At 45.3% G+C, this 22251-nt stretch overlaps 2 protein-coding genes across 2 annotated transcripts in view; one reads left to right on the top strand and one right to left on the bottom strand.

Annotated features, from left to right (window-relative positions):
* Positions 1–22113, top strand: part of CCDC158 (coiled-coil domain containing 158) — a 43639-nt gene extending 21526 nt beyond the window's left edge. The window contains 5 exon segments of the mRNA XM_072036785.1: positions 565–696; positions 7873–8005; positions 13820–14534; positions 19848–19899; positions 21489–22113. The gene's annotated coding sequence lies outside the window, so the exon portion shown is untranslated.
* On the bottom strand, positions 3643–5317 carry STBD1 (starch binding domain 1). Its single transcript, XM_027456075.3, has 2 exons — positions 5026–5317; positions 3643–4905 (listed from the first exon to the last, which is right to left on the bottom strand). The coding sequence occupies exons 1-2, from the start codon at positions 5273–5275 to the stop codon at positions 4112–4114; spliced, it is 1044 nt and encodes a 347-aa protein (XP_027311876.2). The 5' UTR covers positions 5276–5317; the 3' UTR covers positions 3643–4111.
* Positions 22114–22251: the final 138 nt, after the last annotated feature.

The raw sequence follows: 22251 nt of genomic DNA, 5'->3' as shown, positions 1-22251 counted from the left end.
TCTCAATCACTTTTTTCCACTTATTTACTTTTTTTTTTCAACAGTGTTGCAAGCTTTAGTCAGAATGTTAATAAAGGCACCTCCCTTTTCCTGTAAATGGGTTGTATTGAAAGGATCACTTGTTTTAGATGGCTTGTGCATTACAGTTTGCCTATATTTGACAGCTCTACCACAGATTTACTAAGAAAAAGGTGAGGTGTAGAAAATGAGAGCATGTATTCACCCCGTAGTCTGGCAGCTTGTAAAAGGTCACTGAAAAACGCATTCTCAGTTGCGTTCAAGGAGCCAAGCTAAAAGGAGTTTCAAAAGATTGCAGACCTGGGAGAATGGAAGGGAGCAGGTGGAGAGGTACAAATAGCCAGAGAGAAGAGAGATCTGCCAAGCAAAAAGGCAGCTCAACATCCTCATGCTGGAATCCATCAGTTAGGAACAGGCCTGAGCTTCCAACAGAAGGGAAAGATCGTCCTGGGGGAGGTGAAGGGCTGTAGATGTGAGCCCAAGTCCAGCTATATACACCCTGGACTTTGCGGCATGAATCACACTGTGTTATTCCATGTTGTACAGGTGGATAACAGGAGGACTGTTAGGCAAATGTTGACCACAGCAGGACACCACAGACGGCAACCACCACCCTATAGATAAAACCTTACACCAGTGTAACATATTTGAATGGATCATGTGGAGAGACTCTTAACAGTAAGTTTAACTCGTGACGAAAATGTGGGTCAGCTACGGTTTTTGCAAAGGCGACTGCAAAATAAATAGGAAGCAGGCAAGATGCAATGCAAGTTTCTGTATGTGACTTAAAACTAGTTCATGTCCAACAGGAGCCCAGTCCCCATTCCAAGCCTCAGGCTGTCTGCTCAGCTTATCATCCAGGCACACCAGTAGGCACCAAACTACTTCACAAATAAGACTAGATTGTATTTCACCTAAAAGTAATGAAATTGTCTAATAGTTTGTTGTGAGTCTGAGCTGGTCAGTTTAAACTGTAGGTCTTTGGCTGCACTTTCTTTGCCAAGCTGTGAGCGAGGCATTTTATTATTTGTTTTTGGAAATCCTGAGCTGTTGGCTGCTAGATCCAAGTAGAAATGTCAACAAGAACTTGTTTCTCACACGTAGGTGTGAGGATGGTCTATTAGACAGATATCTGGCCAGTCTAGCATAACCATTCTTATGTAGCAAGACAACTTTGTTCAACTCTACCATGTGGTTTAATACAGCAGACAGCTGAGCACCATACAGCCCCCAGGAAGGGGAAGAAAAGTGCAAGAAATAATGGTTTGAGATGAGGACAGTTTAATAAGAAAGAAAAGAAGGAAGGAAAAGAAAAAAAATAGCAAAAAGAGTAAACAAAGTAAGTGATGCACAATGCAATTGCTCACTACCAACTGACCAATGTCCAGACAGTCCCTGAGCAACAGCAGCTCCCCTGGATAAGCCCCAGTTTTATTTTTCAGCATGACATCCAGCGGTAATGGAATATCCCTTTGGCCAGTTTGGGTCGGCTGTCCTGGTTGTGTCCCCTCCCAACTTCCTGTGCACTGCCAGCCTCCTCAGTGGCAGGGCAGTAGGAGAAGCTGGAAGTCTTTGGCTTAGTGTAGGCACTGCTCTGCAACAACTAAAACATCAGTGTGCTATCAACATTTTTGTCCTCCTGAATCCAAAACACAGCACCGTACCAGCTACTAGGAAGAAAACAAACTGATCATTGAGCAAGATGATGAAATCATGAGGAATGCATGTGCAGTCTGTAGGATCAAAGTGCAGGGTGTTTAATCAAAAAAAAAAAAAAAGTGCCCTCAATTTGAGAGACTTCTTAGAGTTAGCCTGTTTGAAACATGTTCATTATTGCATTAGAGAATCTATTCTAGTGTGGGTTAATTGGCTTTCTAGTGAATACTTTAATCTAGTACCACAGCTAATCTTCTCAGATAAGCCTGCAATGTACGTATAAACACACTCAAATGGCAGTAGTTATTAAAAAAGTGCTTAAAGTTGACAGTATCTCACTATTTGAAGCACTGTCAGAAATGGGAAAAAGAATTTCAGACCTTTTGAAAGAACATGTTTGGCTTGGGTATCCATGATTCCTGAAGATCAGCTTCTATTTCAGCTACATACCTGTGTATATTGGGTATATTGTACTCTTTAATTTATCAGGGAAGTGCGAAAAATGCAGAGCTTCCCAGCTTTCTGTTGACACACAGAAAGCAGTCATAATTAAATAGGAGAAGCATTTATTACAGCGAAGCAGTAGCTCCTTAGATGAAAGAAGCCTGATGTTAGTATTAATTTGTCAGCCCAAGTAAGTCCTAATCCCTTTGAACTTGTGCAGTAAATAATTAAGTCCCACATTAGTTGTCTGTTGAGAGAGGTCAGGACTAGCATGTGCACATGCACACTCCTAAAAGACCACTGAAATAGCAGCAATCACCTACTGAATTGTCAGCTCCTTCGTCTCCCTTTTGCATCCAGTTGCCCACAGTGATCCCACATACCTTCCAGACCTGCAGCACTTCCACACAGAAATAAAGGTGCTTTTCATCCTAGAGAAGCAGTAAACAGGAAGCTTGACCAGTCAGTCTTGAATTTTAACTCCCATTTCCTACCTTGCTCTTTCTAATGTATGAAAGCTCCCTTGAGTAAGGAAATCAAGCTTTCTCACATGAATCTTTAAGTTCCTTGAGACAAGCAGCAAGTAAAGTTAACATTATCTGCAGAAGTAACTGTCCCACAGAGCAAGTTGTGCTGTCACGTGACAATTGGGAGGGGTTGTTTTTACTGAGAACACAAACTAGCACTCAGAACTCGTCTAGTTCATGTGCTGAGACTGCTCCACCATGTGAAGCAGAAAAAATAAGCAGAGAAAATTAGCTTTGCAACGTGCTTGTGTCCCAAACTGAAATGCTGATGTCTACACTTCCAGACCTCACACAAAACTACGCTCTGCAGAGCAAGTTTGTTCTAGTGACATGGTGTTCGCAAATAGGTTCCTTGCTATAGGAAGAAGAGCTTGCTGGAAGTGGCATATCGTGCATTTGGAACCAAAAATAGGAAAGGCAGGCCAATAGAGCAGCCTCTCTGCTGCTGTTTTATAAAAATAACAACTGGTTGATGCTGGAAGCATTGTGTGTGATCCAGCTTATTTGGAAGGCTTCAAATTAGCAAGAACAAATTCACATGGAAGAGACTGGTCTTGAAACAAGCTCAAGATAAGTACTTTGTAACAGTACTGTAGTGTTTTCACAGGCAGAATATGCCACATACTTCAGGGAGAATCCTGTCCTCTGATTATCACAGCAGCCTAGTTTAGGTGGTTGTGTTTTTGTTTGTTTTAAATAAACATAAAAAAAAAGCCTGCTCCCTCCCTGACAAAGTAATTTATTAAGCCCAGACAGTTGTTTCTGACCTTTGCTCTCCTCTCAGGGTGATGATTTGACTAAAAAAGGATGCATCTGCCAAGCCTTTGCTTGAGCTGAGGTCCTTCCTAGATTGCAGTGAGCAGAAAAGTGAAGTACTTAGCAGTTAGACCTTTGTTATTCCAAAGGGTGCCTGTTACTTTTCAGGAACCCTTTAGCACTAAGATTTCTGGTCAAGAAACCCAACTCTATCCAAGTTAATTAAGAGTCAGTTCACAGATTATGTTATAAAGGACTGTCAGTCTGAAAGTGTTTATTGCTTACTTAATACATTACATAAGTTAAAACACTTAAGTTCCTATTGCAGTGCAGGTAACCACACTTCCTAGAATGCTTTTAAAGCCCTAAGCTGTCAGCACAAAGATACATCCCACAGCCCCACTCAGAGCAGCACAAACTCAAGTCCAGGGTCCAGATTTATCCGGACAGGCAGCTGCTTGGAATGCTGCTCATGCCTTCAGCTCCTACCTTGCAAATCTTCAGACCATGAGGTTTATTTTTCAGGATGCCAGATGATCTCCTAAAGGGAGTGACTGAGATCTGCTGCTCACGCAGTTTAACCAGGTTTGATATGGGACTTACAGAGCTGTGCAGCCGAGAAGGTCTCCTACTGAAGAGAAAGAACTTACAGGGGCTCTGTGCTTAACCTAAGCAGGTTTGCCATTAGATAAGCAGCTTCCAAAATCCAGTCAGTGGTGTCCCCACCACTGGTGAGCGATTCGATCTTCGTGTTCGGTCACTAGGGTCCTGTTACTGCATTCTTCCCAACGTGTGACCTTCCCATTCTCAACCAAGATAAATTTCCACTCTACTTTGGTGTCTACTGGCAAGCTAACAGATTCAGACCAGAAGCCATCCTTGTCGTACTTGAGGGGAACGTAGCTGTGCCACTGGCCAAGACACTCATGGTCACCGGTAACGCCGATCAGCTGAGCGTCAGAGTGCGTGATGTAGTGCACGCGGAAAGTCACGTGGATATTCTGAAACATCGGGGGCACCGCTGCAACTCGCTTTGCTTTCAGGTCCCCATCGGGGCAGTCGCCTTGTTCCCATTCCTTGCTGTCCGAGTCTTCCACGCTGCCATTCCTGCCGGCCTCCCCCCAGTCCAGGTGCTCAGACACCACTTCCCACTCTTCCTGGTCCAGGTCCCGAACCTGGGCTGGCTGTCCCAGCTGCTCCTCGCTTCCATCCTTACAAACACCGCCAGAGCTCATCACGCACCATCCATCGCTCGCCTGTCCCACAGGGGGTCTCGGTTGCCCAGCCTGGCCACCACGCACATCAACTGGATGCTCCCCGGCGTCAGGCTCCGAGGCAGCAGCACATGGCTTTGCCAGCTCCTTCTCCGGAGCTCTGCTGGCCGCCCTGCTGCTCTCAGCGTGGTTATGCTGCGGTGCATCCTCCCCTGCTTCCCGAGGGCTCGACAGCACAGCAGCAGCCTTGGTTTGCTGCAGCACTTGCTCACCGCTCCCCAGAAGATCCTCTAAGCACAACAATTAAAAAGAAAAAAGAAAAAAGAATGGGTAAGGTCAGCAGCAAGCCCAAAGCCCTACAGATGCAGGGCAAGTCCCCCCCGCAGCAGCAGCAGCCCCCTGCTCGCTACCTGTGCCCTCCGCTTCGCCCCTCGCCCTCGGGGCCTCCCCGGCCGCCTCCCCGCCGCTCTCCTGGCCTCTCCCGTCGCCGCTGCCGTACCAGAGCCAGGCGACGAGTGCGGCCAGCAGCCCCACCACCAGCGCCGGCCACAGCCCCGCTCCCAGCCAGCCCCAGCCGCGGGGCTCTGCGGGCAGCGCAGCGGGCAGGCGCGGGGGGCCGAGCGGCTGCCGCAGCACCGGGGGGCCGCGGTCGCGGGCCATGGCCGGGCGCTGGCACCGGGGGCTGCCCCCGGCCCGCCCCCGCCGCCCAGCTTTAAGCCGGGTGTCGGAGCCGCCCCCGGGGCGGGCCGCGGGTCCCCAGGGTGCTGGCTGGCAGGAGGGAGGAGGCAGGCAGCGAGGCTCGGAATGAGCCGGGTGAGAAAAAGTTGCGAGATTTGCCCCCTCTCCCCTCCGTTTTCTACCATCTCTCTTTTTTTTTTTTTTTTTTTTTTTCTGCTTCTCCGCGTTTAAAGCTGCACGAGGTGGCCGTGCTGCAAGTGGTTTATGTCACGGGTAACTGAGGAACTGAGCGGAGCTCACATGCAAAAGCTGGGGAGCGAATGCTTGGTTTGCATTCCTCTTTTTAAATAAAAAGCATTCGTGATCAGTGAGCTTGTACCCGTAGTAACCGCAGAAGTTTGCGCAGTTTAATTTGAGCAGTGCAGGGTGGTGAAAAAAAAAAAAAAGCCATGCTTTCTCTGCTGTCCCTGAGAACTGAGTTAAGTTTACTCCTAATTTTGTAATGCTCACATCATACTCTAATGCTTACAATTGGATTTCTTAGCACTGTCCTGCTCTTCCATCTTCTGCATTGTTAAGCTCAGGAAGCTTTGTTGGACTACCAGGACTTCAGATTCCATTAGCGCAGAGGACATTTGACAGTTGTTTTAATTTAACTTCATGTTACCACCCAGTTCTGTTCCTCCTGAAGTGAGGATGTCAAATTTTGACTCGAAATGTAAGAGCTATATAGATAAACCTTACACTAGGTAATTAGAAATTTGCATAATTGCAATTTATGGCTTGTGGTGTGTTTCAAATCAGTAATCCTGGAGTGACAAGCTGTGAAAATGTTTGTCAGTCCAGCAAGGGTCAGGCTACTCGCACCAAAGTTTAACACCAGAGGAAGAATTACAGGAGGCAGTTCCAGTCCTTTTTCACCACTGTTTTTTTTTTAATATCCTTTATCTAAACAAAGGCGTTGGTTTCCAAATCCCACTGATGAGCTTTTATCATCTATCTCATTAGAAAAGAGAATGGCTAAGTGGATGTCCAAATAAGTCTATTTCCAGAGTGTGAACTTCCTAATCTTTCGGTGTCATTAAGAGCAGTGCTGCCTTAGCTTAACAGGACAGTAAATGTCATCCAAATTTATGGCAGCACAAGTGTGCAGTCTTCAGAGTGAAGTTCCCTGGCTCATGTGGTATACAGTGGCCTAGGTGAATACACAGAATTCATCATCTAAATATTTCTCCTTTTGTTGCTTACCACAGAAAGCCTTCTCCGGAGCCCTGCTCCAACAAAGTACGGAGCTTGTGCATGGGTATAAATATCCACTTTGATGTGTGGGATGGGTTCAGACACGTTAAACATGCACTGCTCAGATCTCCTGTCCAATAATACAGTGAAAGAAAAGAGCTGAGAAGCTCGGACCTGCCTGGGTGCTTCCTTAGTGAATCTGCTTTTGGGTGTACTCTCTTTTACCACTGTTGATGCTTCAAAGGGATATAGGTACCTTCGGTTTAGCCTTGCTATGTAAAATAGCTGTTTGCCTGTAATAATTTAACTATTTAGACTCCTTGCATAGCAGATTATATTTTTGTAGCTTACTTAAAACCCTTTTTCTAGCCTTCATTGCAGAGACATTCCCATGTATTTATACATCACATCACCCAGCTGGGATTCTCAGGGCACAAAAAATTACCGACTGTTAGGCCGTGTGTACTGCAGTTTAAACTTCCTGATCGTCTCACTGAAGCAGAGCAGACTGAAATCAATAATCATCCTATCTTTACAACAGAAGAGCATCCTGCTGCCAGCCCTCAGCAAAGCCAAAGAGGTGGTGTTGGGAGCTGCTAACCCCAACATTTCTTTTCTTAAATTAGCCGGTAAAGTGGCTTAGAAAGAAAGAGGCACCAAACTAGCACAGCTACGAAGTGACTACTGCAGAAATCCTTAAGGAACAGCTTATTTTGAACACACAGAAGTGAAAGTGATGAAAGGCAAAGGGACAATCTAAAAGCAGGGTGCTTCTTTAATAAGGGCATAGTTTTCCTCTGGTTCTACTCATCTTCCATGCTCATAAAAGTCTGTTGCTCAGTCTCCTTTTCACCCAGGGTCTGAAGAAGAAATTAAAACAGAGCACACAGAGTGCTTTGAGTGCTCAGGGAGTAATTGCTGCTTAATGTAATGCATTTGAGTGACTAGGAAGAGTCACAAAGGACCAAGGTGCCACCACAGACAAGCTTCCTCTTCTCCCAGGCAGGGAAGGACAGTTCTGTAACCCAGTTTCCTGAGGAAGTCCTGTGTAGTTCCCAGAGGACAGCAGCTACTTTTGCTCAGTTGCTTCCAGGTACCATCAGCATCCACTGATATAAATCCACTTTGAGTACTGTTGTCTCCTAGACCTGGGCCTTCCCTATAATCTGCTGTGGAACAGCCACTTCTGCTCAGTCACAGTTGTAACAATGGTCCAGGTGGACCAGGTGGGTCCATGTGGAATTTGTGCTTTGGAACTCCTCTTAGGCTGTCTATAATTAATCTCATATCCTTTTTTTTTTTTTTTTTTTTATGTATATGTATCCTCTGCAAATGCAAAGTTTGAAATTCCTGAGCCCCTGATGACTTACTGAGAGTTACAAGAAGAAATGCTTGACAGGAGAGAAGTGAGAAAGGTGATGGCCCAAAAGCTCCCACGATGCTGAGGAATGAAGTTCCTGCTCTGAAGCAAAGGTACAGATTGTCACAGTCTTACTTCCATAGGAATTACTTCCATAGGAATTACTTCCATAGGAATTACTTCCTGAAATGTGGGATGTGGGAACATCTGCCTCCTGGGAGAATTTCCAAAGCAGATTAACAGATGTGCTCCGTAATGCATCGTGCGTTTTTTAAAGCTTTCATTGAACCAAACAAAGCAACAGTACAGTAAATGGGCAAGGAGGCAGTTTCTCAAGTTCTCAGGGACACTATCAATTCTGTTTCTAATTCACAATCGTAGCTTGTTCATGGGATTGTTTCTGACGTGGTGTTAATTTGGAAGTGTGTGCTCTGTGAACACCAAGGCGTTGTTGCACCATTGTTCACTCAGTTGGTGCAGTAGCAGCTGCTGAAACTTATTTTGAAAAGTTACACGTGACTTTTCAGAATTACCAGCCAGCTGAGTGGTGTGAGATCAGGAGCCTCAAACTTGCCACCTCTTCACATCTCAGAATCACAGCAGTAGGGTGGATATTTAGTGTTACAATTCTATAACTAGCCATGCAGCCATAGCTGTTAGGAAGCCCCAGCCCCACGTGCAGTCGCCCAAATGAACTTTCTGAATTTTATCCTGTAAGCTGTGCCATCTAGTGTGCTGACAAGGAATCTCAGCTGGAGCTTCAGAGCATGTGAGAAGTGAGTGCCCTGCTGAAATCAGAGCAGTGGTGCATTCATCAGGCTGTTCTGGCGCCGGCAGTGGCAGTAGGATGCTATTTAGGGAGCACTCGGGAGCCTGGCTGTGTTCCACTGTTATACTCCTGGTATAGAGTTGCTGTTTTGAGGACTGTACTGCTCTCAAACCACCACTGTGTGTGTACAGTGCTTCTTCAAATTTTGTAATAGAACAAAATAGAAACACCAACAAGTAGAGGAGAAATAAAAACTATGGAGCCCAGTTTTGTCCTTTGGCTGTACTCTTGGGGCATCGAGAAGTTCTGCAGACATCTTGAGAATGAGAGTTTGGCCCAGGAAGCTTTATGGAGGTTTGCAGGGAGCTCTTCCTGAGCACAACAGGAGCATGCCTAAAAACCCAGCGGCAGTTTTATGAAGCTCGGTTGAGCTGGAAAAGGAGAACAGGTCGCAGGTGAGATTGGTGCCAGGTAGCAGATTGCCTAAAATGAATGAGGGCTGTCGGTGTTTGCACACTGCTGGACCTTATGCTGTGGCTTCTTGGTGTGACAATGAAAGCCAAGCAATCTTTGTCAGGTGAATAGTAAGAGACATCCTTCTACTATCACTGCACTGCAAAAGGAACATCATCATCTTGTAGATACCTTACTAAGAGCTCACAAAGCTTAGTCTAAAGTATCTTTCACCAGGAACCAAGTTAAAATCTCAGTTGAGCAGTCATGGTGCCTTTCTGCTGCCGTGGGGGTTTTCTTGGAAGTTGTTTGAATCTTTTCACATTGGGTCCACACCCAACCAAGTAGAAAAATGGGAAGGGAAAATTATTAATACACTTTGGACGTGCTCCACAGTCCTGGAAGAAGCTGTAACCCTGACTGTCTTTCTGTACCACCCCGTCCCCAAATTAATTGTGTCTTGGCTATGAGCACCTGACCCTCTTCTCTGTGCAGTATTTGGCAGTAGCCAGCAGGTGGCACGTGAGGAGAGTGCCTGGCTGTGAAAGCTCTCCCTGCCAGTGGTTCATTTCAGCTCCTGCTAGCTTTATAAGAGCAACGTTTTACACATCTTCTGTCCAAGAAGGCATTTTCTGCAAGAACACACTGAAAATTCGAATGTTTGCAGTTCTAATAGTAAAACTGAGGTTTTCTAAGACAGTAAAGCTTAGCTGTATCTTAAGGACTTTGTTCTTCGTAGCCGCCAAAAGAGTTGTAAAATACAAGAGGGACTGTGAATTCTCTTCCAAAAACTTTTGATCTTAACAATCAAGCAGCACTGGTCTGTTTTACCTTTCTGCCTTAAGACAGCATTAACCTGCTGATGATTAGGTAACCTGATCTTGAAAGACAGAGAAACCAGAGCCTTCAGGACAATGTATTTCATTATTTAACTTTCCCTTATATTAAAAAATTGTTGCTAGTTTTTAATGTGTTCCCCCTCAGCTCACTTCCCCTATCCCAAAGAAACGTGGGGTAGAAAGTATTTCCAGCTGGTTTGTATCACCCTTCTGCTTTATTGGAACTTCTTAGACATGTCCTCAGTTATTGCTTATCTGTATTCCATAACTCAGTTTGCTCCGTCTCTGTATGTTGGCCATAGGTGTGTAGGCATTCCTGTGACTCTCCCTGCCCTCTTTTGAATTCCTTTACAACTCCCTTAAAGAATAGTGACAAAACCTGGACATCCCCTGAGGTGTTCTTACCCAGGCTGAGAAGAGCAAAGGATGATCTCACATTCATCTTTGTTAGGTGCTCACATTGATCTTTTGATAGGTGCTTCCCTTTTTCTGCATGACTTGGTGTTTGCTGACATTTACAGTCTCCTGAAATCCCTATATGCTTCTCTGCTGAACTTTAGCCTAGCCAGTTGTTCCTCATTCAGTATTGGCACAGCTGAGTTGTGACTGGGGAAGTAATTCAGCCCTGGTTTTGTAGTCTCTTCTTTATTTTCCCAGGTGTTGTATGACACACTGGGATCATTGTAAATCCATTTGAAGCCCTTCATCATCCTTGTTGTGTTTTCTAGCTGAGTGTCATTAGCAAATTGGATAGGTTCTTTGGAAATGCACACTTTTTCCATGGATTTTCAAGGAAACAGCTAGTGACTGTGTTTGTTCTAACATTTTTTCCATAGCACAACGCATTTCATCCTTGCGTAGCTGACTCAAACAATTAAGAGGTTTAATTACTATGCAAACTGTTCTATCCCTGTTGCATCCTGATATCTTCGTCCTTTCTCACTACTGGTAATAGTCTTAGCTGTTTGACTGTGGTTGAGCTTTCCGGTAGCAGGAGGCAGAGAAAGTTTTGTCTATTTAAGCATCATTTGTTGTTAGCTTTGTTCTCCACTGAAAAAAAATACCTCCCTTGGTGTTTTGCTCATTAGAAATGTACATAAGGAATGACTCCTTCTTATCTAATGTCACTTGCTATGTGCATCTCAGTGTTACTTTTCTTAGTTTTCCCTAGGTACTAATGCTGCTCTTGCCTAATTTTCCTTAGTAGTCTGTCTTGGAATTCCCTCTTGGGTTTGAGGGAGAGCTTATCATCAGTGGCTCATCAGGCCAGTCTCTTACAGCATATAATGTGCTTCCTCTAAATATGTGTACAATGCCAGTAATATCAAGGAATACCAGCTTTCCCTAAATCACTTTTCCTTTCCTTTTTGTTTCCCATGAGCCATTTTCCCCAGTTTTCTCTGTTAGTCACCCACTTTGAAAGTCATGCTTTCTGTTCTGTTGTTCTCTGTTCTCCTTTTTCCCTAGCTGGTACAATATCATTTCAAAAGCCACTTCATAATTGGTCCCTGATGCTTTTTACCTCCCCCTAAGTTAGAATCAAATCCCACCTAAGGATTTGAAAGAGGAGGAATGAAACAGAGAAGACAGAGTGAAAATCTCTTCTTGGAGCCCAGTAAAAGGGGATCAAAGTTGAAGACCTATAAATTTTGCTCAATTTAGTCTTTTCCTGTGCCCAATATTTTAATCTCTGCATTCTTTAGAGACATAATGAGAAATGCTAACAAAATGAATTTGTTCTTCAGTGGAAGTTCTACATGCAGCAGAATGACAGGGTCATTTTACAGTACAGGAATATTGTAGAACAATAATACGACATCGTTTGATTTTTTTTTTTTACAGGGATGGGCAGCAGCTAAGCCCCCAAAGTATATATTATAATGTATTTGGCTAAATTATGTTTAGCATGTCTATGAAGCTGCAGTACCCATATGCTCATATAGATTGAATCGTAATTAAAATGTTCCAGCAAATTCACGCTATTAGACCCTCATGGTCATCTAAAGTCCTGTAGACATGCTTTGACTTCCATGTCGATTCTTTACACTGTCAGGCCCACAGAAAATTGCAGCATAAAAGACAGCCAAATATTTATTTTCAAACAACTTTTAACACAGAAATTTATCAAAGTCCAAAGTCTGAAGAGCGTTGAGAAAATAAACACAGGCTTGAGTTTTGTGATAAAAAACAACATGTGCATCTGTATTTGTAGCTGACAGTATAATCTAAAGTGGGAGAAAAAGTTGATTCTGAAAACATACCAGAAGTGCTTTTTTTAGATGCTGAGAAAGAACAGTTCCTAGAAGGACTCTCAGTGGGATGCTGGCATAAGGTGTGGTATCATTTTATGCTTTTTCTTACAGCGTGCTACCTGTGTTGGCAAGCTTTACAGGCAAATGTCTCAAAATACACATCCCATGTGTATTCTCTTAGCCTACCTGTGAAGTTATCTACTGCAAAGTGAAGCTGTGTATCATGATTGGAGCCTTTAGAGCATGTGTCTTCACCTGGCTGATGGAAATATGTTCTTTACACCATCTTAAGCATTCCCTTGGATTTTTCAGGTGCCCAGCCTAATTTAATCTGCCTTTCTCAGGAAGGACTTTGCTAAACTTTGTCTGAAGTTGGTCTAAACGAAGTATCACGTGAGCCAAGGGCATGCATAGGAGAGGACCAAAATAAGTTACAGAGGGCCCTAAGTAAGCTTGCTTTCTTTTGACAAGCACTCTTCCCACCCCCAGACTGCCTATATATTCTTTTATATTTTTTCATACATCACTGAGTGCAAGTATTTCATTTGCAGGAGATTAAGTTATTCTTAATCTTCAGGAGCTAACTATGCTAAACCTTTGTTAATTTTTTAAATACATGTATGATTGCTCATGCCCCCTCAGAGAAGACACTGCTTGCCTGAAAGCTGTAAGCAATTAGATCATTTTATAAATCATGTGTCTGAATTCTAAATGAAGCTCCCATTTCTCTGGCTCTGCCTTTTTTCTGTGTACCTTTTTTCTGCTCACCTTACAAGGACTTTTGACAGCTCTCTTGGGGAAAGGATTCTCCAAAAGACTCTATAAACTCTGGAAGTGAAGTGTTTATCTCCACCACCCGAACACACTTGATCTGGTAGCACGCAGTTGCCTTGGGGTTATCTTCATTGCTGTTATTTATTTCTCTTCCCTGAAATAAGCAAGGCAGGGATATAAATAAGGCAGCAGTAGGAATCTTTACCATGCCTTGAAATACAGTTTTGCTGACATCAAATCTGCATGCCCTAATCTGAAATTGTTTCTGCAAGTTCCTCTTTCCTTAGTGTAATGATTGCAGGAGGATGTCGCTGGTCACTTACTCATATGCTGCTCTGCTCCGATGGGGGGAGAAAGCATAATGTCCTTTCCCACCCAGTCACATTAGAGGAAAAGGCAAGATGTGACCCTGTAATTTGTGCTTAACAAGCCAGCACATGATGCAGTGACTCCGTCCTAAGACCCACATCACATGGCTGGAATCAAGGGTGTGATTTTTTGCCTCACCCAATCTTCCGTGCTTTACCCTCGCCGTGGTGTCAAAGCATCCAGCTAACCTATACAGGCCATCACAGCCTGCACTGAAATTCTAGCTTAACAGTTCCCATCCTATGGCCCAGCAGTGCTTGTGACCCCAAGACAGTAAATACTCAATATTGAGGCACAACGAAGTGCAGCATTGCTCTGGGGCTGACAGGGAGCTAGGTTCTCAAGATGCATGGGCCTAGGAGCAGCAAAAACGCCGTGGTGTTTGCCTTCCTGAACTGCTGCAGGTGCACAGGCGGTGCAGTAGGTTCTCAGGCATCCTCCTCACCCCTTATTTATTATTTTTTTTCTCAGTGGCACTTTTGTGTGGAAAAACTGCTGCAGATAACTGAACCCAGCAGCGCCATGAACAGCTGTGGCCAGTTGTACCACGTGAGGCAAGCTGGAGACCTGCCCACCCGAACAGCTGATGAACTTTGTTTATTGTACCACAATAAAATCCCGCTAAGTGTGGGTGCTCATCGCGTCCCAGTGCCAAAGCTCACAGCAGGAGGACGGAGGGGAGGTGAATCTGAGTCAATGACCTTCTGCAGCAAGTCTCCGCGCCTCCTCTTCTCCAGCACAGATCACTTAAGACCTCTGTCATCTGGCACGTTTCCAGGGAAGCAAGTGCTTCTCATGTCTTTTGCTGATGTTGCCCTGCCCCGAGGAAGGAGCTGGAGGGCTGGGACATGCAGAACCTTACTGTATAAGCTGGTAGACACAAGCTATTTGTTTCAAGGCTGGCAGACAAAACATTTGTTTACTAATGGCTGCCACAGACTAGCCAGGAATCTAAGGGGCTAGCAAGGGGCTAAGAATGACTAATTCTGGCCTTATTTCTTGGCCTGTTGAGGTGTAGTAGGCACTGGGAGTCAGGAAGAGACCCCTGATGAGAACCATTTTTGTCTCTTTCCTCCTGTCTGGCAGTAAGGTCTGCACGCTTAAGGGCTGAGACTGCAGAATTCGTATGTGCTGGGACTTCAGAGAGCTCAGCAATGCTGCTCTCACTGCTACTGCCTGCTAAAAGGTACGTACATATCAGAATTTTAACAGTTGATTGCCTGAGTGAATAATAACATAACTGAGGCTAGCAAAATAATCTAATTGCAGCCTCTAGTACCTACATGTGTTTGAGGAACACGGGAAGAGATCAGCTTTTGACATAGACAGACTCAAAGCAGACACTGATTGCAGGTCTGCAGTTTCACACAAAAACACAGGCCAAGTAAACTGCAGTTAGCAGAGATTGTAAAAGTGCTTTGCTTGCTGTGCTTTGCAGGACATCTATTTTCACCCGATAAGATAGCAGGTAGAGATGGAAGGCAACTACCTTTTGATGCAGCAGCATACATTTTCAGCTGATTTGTGAATTCTTTTCAAGTCAGTAAGAAGTTGAGCAGAGGGTAACAAAATTAAAAACAGATAAAACCAACAAACAAACAAAACCAAGATTCCTAGAGCACTGCAGTACATTATAACGTAACACAGAACATTTCAAATCTGCTTCCCCAGAGTCCATCCTATTGTACTCCAAGGGAGCATCCTTAACCTTCGCAAGGCTGAGGTGGCATTCATGCGGAATATCACTCACAGGTCAGGAAAACGTGTGCCACTGGCTTGCTGATTTTAAGCATGCCCTTTGTAGGTACAGTTCACTCAGAACAAGGCACGGACTGCTTGAACTGTGCTCAGTCAGGTTGAATCCAAAATGGGGCAAATACACACAACAAGCCTCTCTCTCTGTCCCCTCTCTTCGTGCCAGCAAATGCTGAAGTAAACAGAGGCACTTGGCAGTGCTACAGAATAAACTGACTTGTGATTTGCTCTGCACTTTGGCACTGTCTATGTACAAAGAGACTGAAATCAAAGGGCTTGTGTCAGGGGCCAGGGTTTGCATCCACTCCTGTGGGATTCGGGCCCTGAATTCCCACTGACTCTAATGCCAACATTTTAGGCGGCATATGTTTCATAATACAGGAGAAAGTACGTGATCACCAATTATTCTGTTTGAATGAGAGATTCTTTATTATTCATGGCATGTCCAGGGTTATCCAAAGATGTTTCTAAGGCTGGAGGGCAAAGCCTCTTCTCTCCAGTGTCTTATATTGGTGGGAAAGTGTGAGCCTGGTTCAGTAACTGACCTGGGTGACTTACATCACCATGTCAGCAAGGTGTCTCCGAGACCGGCCGGCTCTTTATATATAGCTCTCTCAGTGGTAAGAACAGAGAGACATTTTAACTTGGAGATGTGGACTTTGTTGGCTTCCTGCTTGTAATTAATAATGAGGGAAGGGGGCTTATAAGGCAAGAGGGAACACAATCCTGGACCGTTTTTGCATTTCAAATACTGCACAGATATTTACTTCAAGGAAGAACAGCACCAACTATGTTCTCTTTACTTCTGGGAGGGTGCCATCTTCCAAATGAGAGTGAAATAACTTTGGGTCATGGCTTGGGTGACGGTCAGTCTCCTTTGTGAACTCCTTCCCAGCTTCCAGCTCTGACCTGAGCTTGCATTTGGGTTTAGCTGGTGTTTTCTGTGCCTTTTGTTGAGCCAGGTGGGATCCGCTCTGCAGCAGGACGGGAGAAAGCCCCTTTGTGCCCTGGATGATGATGTTATCACACGGAGGGGGGAAGCCACTTCTGAAATCATCCAGACCACTTTTTAAGAACCTCCAGCGCTGGCTGTTAAGCGAGTCAGAGAACCTCTGCTTGGTGTGTGTGGGCAAGACCCTTGATGACAGCTTTTCTTTGTACCTGAAACCAAAGACCTCTAGTTACTGCAGGAAATACTGACTGTATAAGGAGGTGTAAGCAGGCAAAGAGGGCTAACCACACCTGGCCTGTGCTGTGACACTTCAGCTCCACTGAACATGGCAGCGCAGTTCAGTGGCTGGTGCCCAAGCAGAATAACAAACATGCAGGGACATTCAGGCTCCGAGGGCTCAGGGTGTGAGAGAGGAGCAGTGCCAGATGCTGACATTCAGAAGCCAGACGAAGTACTAGGTTACAAGCCGGAGGCTGAGGAAAGTGAGTTGCTTATATTCCCTGTTTTCCCACTGACACATTTCCCAGGAAAAAACTCTTGTTCAAACCCCACAGACTCTGATGGGCACAGGTCTACTTCAGCTGGAGCTTCTGGAGGCAGGAGTGAACACGCCAGAAAGGCAAGCTAATGAAGGACTGCAGGGTCCTCACCAGACCTCCTTGTCTGCCTTGATCCCACTTACCATGGGGCTGCACTCATCCCAGCAGCTCCACACCCCGAGGCCCTGGCTGCCCGGCACGGAAGGTCAGAGCACGGGGGCTCCGGGTCACTAGGAGACTGTGTCCAGCGGCACCTGTGGGGCAGGGAGAGGTTCTCGGTCATGTAACTCCTCCCCAGGCTCTTTCTGGCTTCTCTGCCCTGTCTTTGGGACACGTGTCTCACACGCTCCTCATCCCCGTCCCCACATTTGCCAGGTCTGCCAGGAGCCCTGCCAGGTGACACAGTGCCTTCCCAGCTGATACAGATAAGAAAGCTGAGCTCTGAATTGTGGCTGGCTTCTTTCTGCGTGGGCACAGCAGGTTCCCTTTGCTTTACGACTGTGAACAGCACGGGCACGTCTCATCTGAGCTCTCAGTTTCTCCCTGGGTGCTGCTGCACTTGTGCCTGTCACTTGGCATGCAGAAGGTCTTCCCGGCAGCTCCAGGCTCTTTGCAGTGCTCAGCAGTAACAGAACAAGCAAACCCTGTTGGTCCTGCCACTGCTTCAGGACCAACAGAATATCTGTGGGTTGAAGGAGATCTGTCAGCCTCCACGGGCTCTAATCTAGAGAGCTACAGTGACTCTTCCCATGACCTGAGGTGTCCTTGGGGAAGAAAGCATGTGGAGAGCAGGACTTACTGCCTAAGAGTGGGAGATCAAGCAGTTGGGAAGCTTTGATGGTAGTGTTATTGGCTGTTGCAGCCTGCATTGGAGGAACATGCAGTCTAACAGCTATAACTTGATGTAAGGCAGTGAAGCTCTGGCAGTAGACTTACAGATTACGTTGGCTTGACACTGAAAGCTGGGTCCTTCAAACTTGTTACTTCACTTAGGTTGCCCCAACAGTACCAAAAACCAGGGCCTCCCATACTCCCAGTGCACCTCCCCCAGCTCCCTGTCCTTCCTGTCCTAGCAAGATCTGTTTCACAGCTTCATGTCAGGTCACAGCCTGGCACGAGCAGCACAGGCTCTGTAGCAGCATTCTCCCACCCCACAACGTATTTCCCCCTAGCATGGCCACGGTCAGCTTGAGAGTGCCCTAGTTCAGCAGCGAGAGCTCTAGCATTGCTGTGGCAGCAGCTAAAAGCAGATGTGTAACTAAGAGAAGAGGACATAGCATGGGCAGGTGGTCCACGTGCTAGGGAGAAGAGGATGGGGGCTGATTAATCGTGGTCTGGAAGGGAGTGGAGCTGAGTGGGGAGAGAAATCTGTATGAAGAGGAAAAGGTGGCTTGAGGCAATGCTCCGTCCTCCTCCGCAGGTGGCCCAGCTTGCCACCTCTGAGTCATGTGGACTTCTGCGCAGAAGCATTGAAGCTATATGCAGAAGCAGCTGATGAGTCAGGGAAGCAGCAAACCAAAGGAGAAGTAGCTGATGGGTGTGAGTAGTTGTACTTGCTGATTTTGGTGAAACTCAAATCATGAGGAATATGGCCGTGCGTGTGTATTTTAAAAGGTACTCCATGATCTGTATCCCAATTATCAGGTGCCTGTAGAGGGATGTGTGTGTAAGTCTGGCTTACAGTTCAACAGGTCTGTGCTTATTTAGCTGGAGAGTGTCAAAAACATAAGAGTCAGGAAGGACCAAACTTCAGAATGAAGAATGTTTCTGCTGCTGCTCTCATAACAGCATTAATTTCCTCAGAAGAAACGTGCTGTATCTAAATCTCTGGTCTTTTAAAAAGTCATAGTCCCATATCTGGAAGTCAGTGCCTGGTCTGTCTGACGCATTTGCTTCTTGCGCATCCATGTGCAGCTAAATCAGGAGCAAAGTTACTGCCCACAGAAAGCAGCAGCTCTGTTCACAGACCTTTCCAAGGTCTCTGCTGAACCTAATAATTGCAGGGTGGTTCTGCCCTATAGTGAACTGCCTTCCTGCCAGCAGTTACTTTGTTGTGTGTGGGAGTAGTGAGGTAAAGCTTGAATACAGGGAAATGTGATTGCTACCAACTTAGAAGCCTTTCAGAAATTTCTCAACTCTCAGCTGAAATCAGTATCTTATAATTACATTATTATTTTACTAATTATGCATATGGTGCCAGACACATACATAATATGTGTAAATTTATTGATGACAAGCACGTAGATCAGCTGGGCATGAAAGGCAGATGAGCTGTCTCTGAAAGCATTTTCCTTGTATAATCCCGATGCACTTGGGTGTTTCCCAGGAGCTGCTCCTCTAAGACTGGGAGTGTACTGCATGTAAACCTTCTCCTATTCTTCTTGGCCCACGCTGGGAAACAGTAGAGGCTCTTTGTGGTGAGCTGTCAGGAAAATTGCAATGTTAAGGACCTGCAAGTTACCTGTAATATGATTTATGGGCTGCTGGCGAGCTGGGCTGAGTTAAATGGCAGCGAGTGGTTAAACTCCTGGCAGTATGCAAAAGAGGGGGATGTTCCACCATCATAAAAGCATCGTTCTTGATAACTAGATCTCAGTCCCTACAATATTTACCCCTGATTTTCTTCTGTTGAACATCCCAAAACAAAATAAAGGTAGGATTCAGAAACACAGTGGTGGAGGTAAAAGTAAATGGAGCACCACAGATACACAGATGAAAGCAGGCTGTAAACATCACCCAGCAGAAGGAGACAGGTGGAAAAGCATACAGAAGTTTTAGATTGAACAGAAATAAGTAGAGTATTTATTGAGTTAAACACTTTTCTAGTTACAATTACATTTTCACTGTTGAGATGAAAAAACTCTTGGTTCTGGAAAGGCTGTTTTACATCTCTGCCTTCAGGTCACAGCTCCTAAAGGAAGCAAAGCAAGCTTTGGATCCAGTTAGACTTGGTGTGAACAGGTCTGTCAGCAGTGGCAGATGATTACAGCACCTAATTCTGAAATTAGGACAAGCATGATTCCTATCTTGGGTGGAAAAGACCAGAGATCCATGAAGAGACATGAATTCAAACAAAGAGGAAACCAAAAGTACCCTGCCCCTCTTATCCACTGCCTCCACCCCTCCATTGTGGCTAACATAAAACGTTCACTAAAGAATGATCCAGTAGTTATTAAATAACAGGAATTAGCTAATACCGTACTATACAATTCCCTACTTTCTTCTTTGACAAGCTCTTTCCTTCCTTATATAGACCCCACGGAGCTGGTGTTACACAGAGCTGAAGAAGCCACTTGACTACCTAAGTAAGTAGTGACTTTTCTTATTTCTGAAAGATTCTCCCAGTGCATGGGATGGGAATATTCCATCCACGATTTAGTTTGAAAACAAGGTTTCTCAAATCATTTTTCCACATGGAAATCTTGCCCTTTTCATCACGAGAGACTGCAAAATTTAGGGGAGCCTGGCAGTATGTGTGGATGATGGCAGTGGAAGAAGAGACAGCAATTTTTTTGGCACACTGTGATAAAAATTGAAAGGAGTGGGGAGAGAGACAGGAATAATGGAAGGGGGTAAGAAAGAAAAAAGAGTGATGACATGAAGACATAGGAGTAAGCACATTTAAACATTTTTCTGAATATGGGCCGTATCTGCCTTTTCCCTTTGCAATATCATTGGGATTTTGGAAAGAGAAGATATGCCTCTGCTTGTTTCAGGTGTTTGTAATTATGACGCAGTGTTGTGCCTGGAGCCAGCAGTGCACCCACTGCATTCCCATGCTGTACTCCAGAGGCGGAGTCACTGTTCATGGGAATGTTTTAAATAATTTTAAATTGTTTAAATAATTTTAAATAAACTGCTAGTACGCAGTTTCTTGACTTCCAGAGGTAAGATAGTCTGTCAAAAAAGAAAAGAAAATAATCCACACTGGGAATCTAGAAAATCTGTATGGAGAAACAGCATAGTTTTGTGCATCACATGGATAGATTTTTACAAACAAATAAAATCAAAACACTGAATTAAGCAAAAACAAAATTCTGCAGGAATCATTGCTTGATCTTAATGCATTTTGCCATTGCGATGGCAAAGCAAATTTACCTTTTTAAAAAAATGTTTGCATAAACCAGCATCCTCCTTAACATTATTAATAGAAATGCCTCATGGCTGTGATACGTAGTTATGATAAAAATGGCCTTGCATAAGTAGAAAAGTGTTCTCTCTTCTGTATTTATCTTGTTTTTCCTGTCTCTCGCTCTGATTTGGAGCAAGTGGGTCTGACGACGTACTTCTGAGTGCATGCATCAGGATATCCTCAATAGCAAATATAAGTCACAGAGCAGCTGAAATACTTTAGGTGAGGAAAGAACAAGGTCTCCACTCCACTGCTTCAGTAGCCACAGAGAATGTTTAATGTGCTGTGGGAAGAGACACCCGCTTGTAAAAGTCATCAGTACACCATACATCCCACCAAGGACAATGTGGTGTAAGGGATAGTTTATTGTTTCAGAAGGGGAATTCCCATTAAAGATTATTCCAGGGGGACAAATCTATGGGTGTAGTTATATTAACCTTCAAAAAGGGATTCTTATATTTACTTTCTTGCTTGCTTTTTGGAGAGATGGTGATGAAACTGAGTGAAAAGCACCACTTGGGAGTGGGAATCTAAATTAAAACTTGCTGGCAGAACAATCCTTCTACCATGTGAGGGGAACCACAGTCATTGTTTCCCAAACAGTTGTGAAGGGTGACCTCATAAACTTTCATAAGTAAATAAACAGCACAGTAACATAACAGTGTCCCCAGCAAGTAAAATGACAGGAAATAATATTTATAGAGGACAATTCAGTTGATTTTAACAGGAAGCCCATCTGATGGTCTACCTGCTTGCTTCTAGGGACGGCATAACTTGAACCGGGATGACGATGGCAAGCTGCTAGCCTCACGATTCGGCTGTGGGAGGAGAGGGAACTGGCTCATGACTTCAGAAATGAAAGCGCTGGTAGCAGCAGGACTGTGGCTATGGGCCAGGAGTCCTGTATCGCTGGGACTTTCCTTCCTTTTGTGACATACAAAGGCTGGGACGGAGGGCACATAGCAAAGAGGTTCTGGCAAAGCCGCTGCTCTGGGTGCTTTGCCCTCCTGCTAGCAGTGCTCCAGGAGTGATTCCGGGTGGGAGGCCGGAGCAGTAGTGCCTGCTGTCTTTTAACGGAGAAGGGGATACATCAATTTATTTATTATGAGAGGGTTAACTGATAAGTATTGAATTAGGGTAGAAGCTGATCCCTGTGAAGCCCCATTTACTCCAGAGGCAGTTTCTGTTCCCTACAACTTCTCCCCTAACCATCTTCCTGGGGAGGGGGGGCAGCTGTTTTCCTGCTTGTTTTCCAGAAAACCTTTGAAACACCCCTGCTGCACGCCCACTAGCAGGTCCCTCCCGAGCAGACACGGGGAATTCCTGCCAGCAGGAACAAACCAAACCCTTTCGGGACTCCTTTCCCCCTTCCCTGCCCGCTGCAGCGAGCGGGGCGCTCCCCACCCCACACAGCCTCCGGCGGGCAGGGGCACGGCCGCTCCCCTCGCCCCCAGCCCCCAGCCGAGCCCCTCCGGCCCTTGAGGGGCCGAAGCCGGCATCAGGAGGCCCGGGGAGGCCCGGGGGC

The sequence above is a fragment of the Anas platyrhynchos genome, chromosome 4 (assembly GCF_047663525.1).
Source record: "Anas platyrhynchos isolate ZD024472 breed Pekin duck chromosome 4, IASCAAS_PekinDuck_T2T, whole genome shotgun sequence".
NCBI classification, from domain to species: Eukaryota; Metazoa; Chordata; class Aves; order Anseriformes; family Anatidae; genus Anas; species Anas platyrhynchos.
This window is presented reverse-complemented; position numbering and strand designations above follow the sequence as displayed.

Excerpts from the sequence above, each read along its gene's own strand:
- STBD1 (XM_027456075.3), bottom strand. The coding sequence starts at position 5,275 with ATGGCCCGCGACCGCGGCCCCCCGGTGCTGCGGCAGCCGCTCGGCCCC. Across the intron at positions 4,906-5,025 it reads GGGCGAAGCGGAGGGCACAG|AGGATCTTCTGGGGAGCGGT; the intron begins GTAGCGAGCAGG and ends TGTTGTGCTTAG.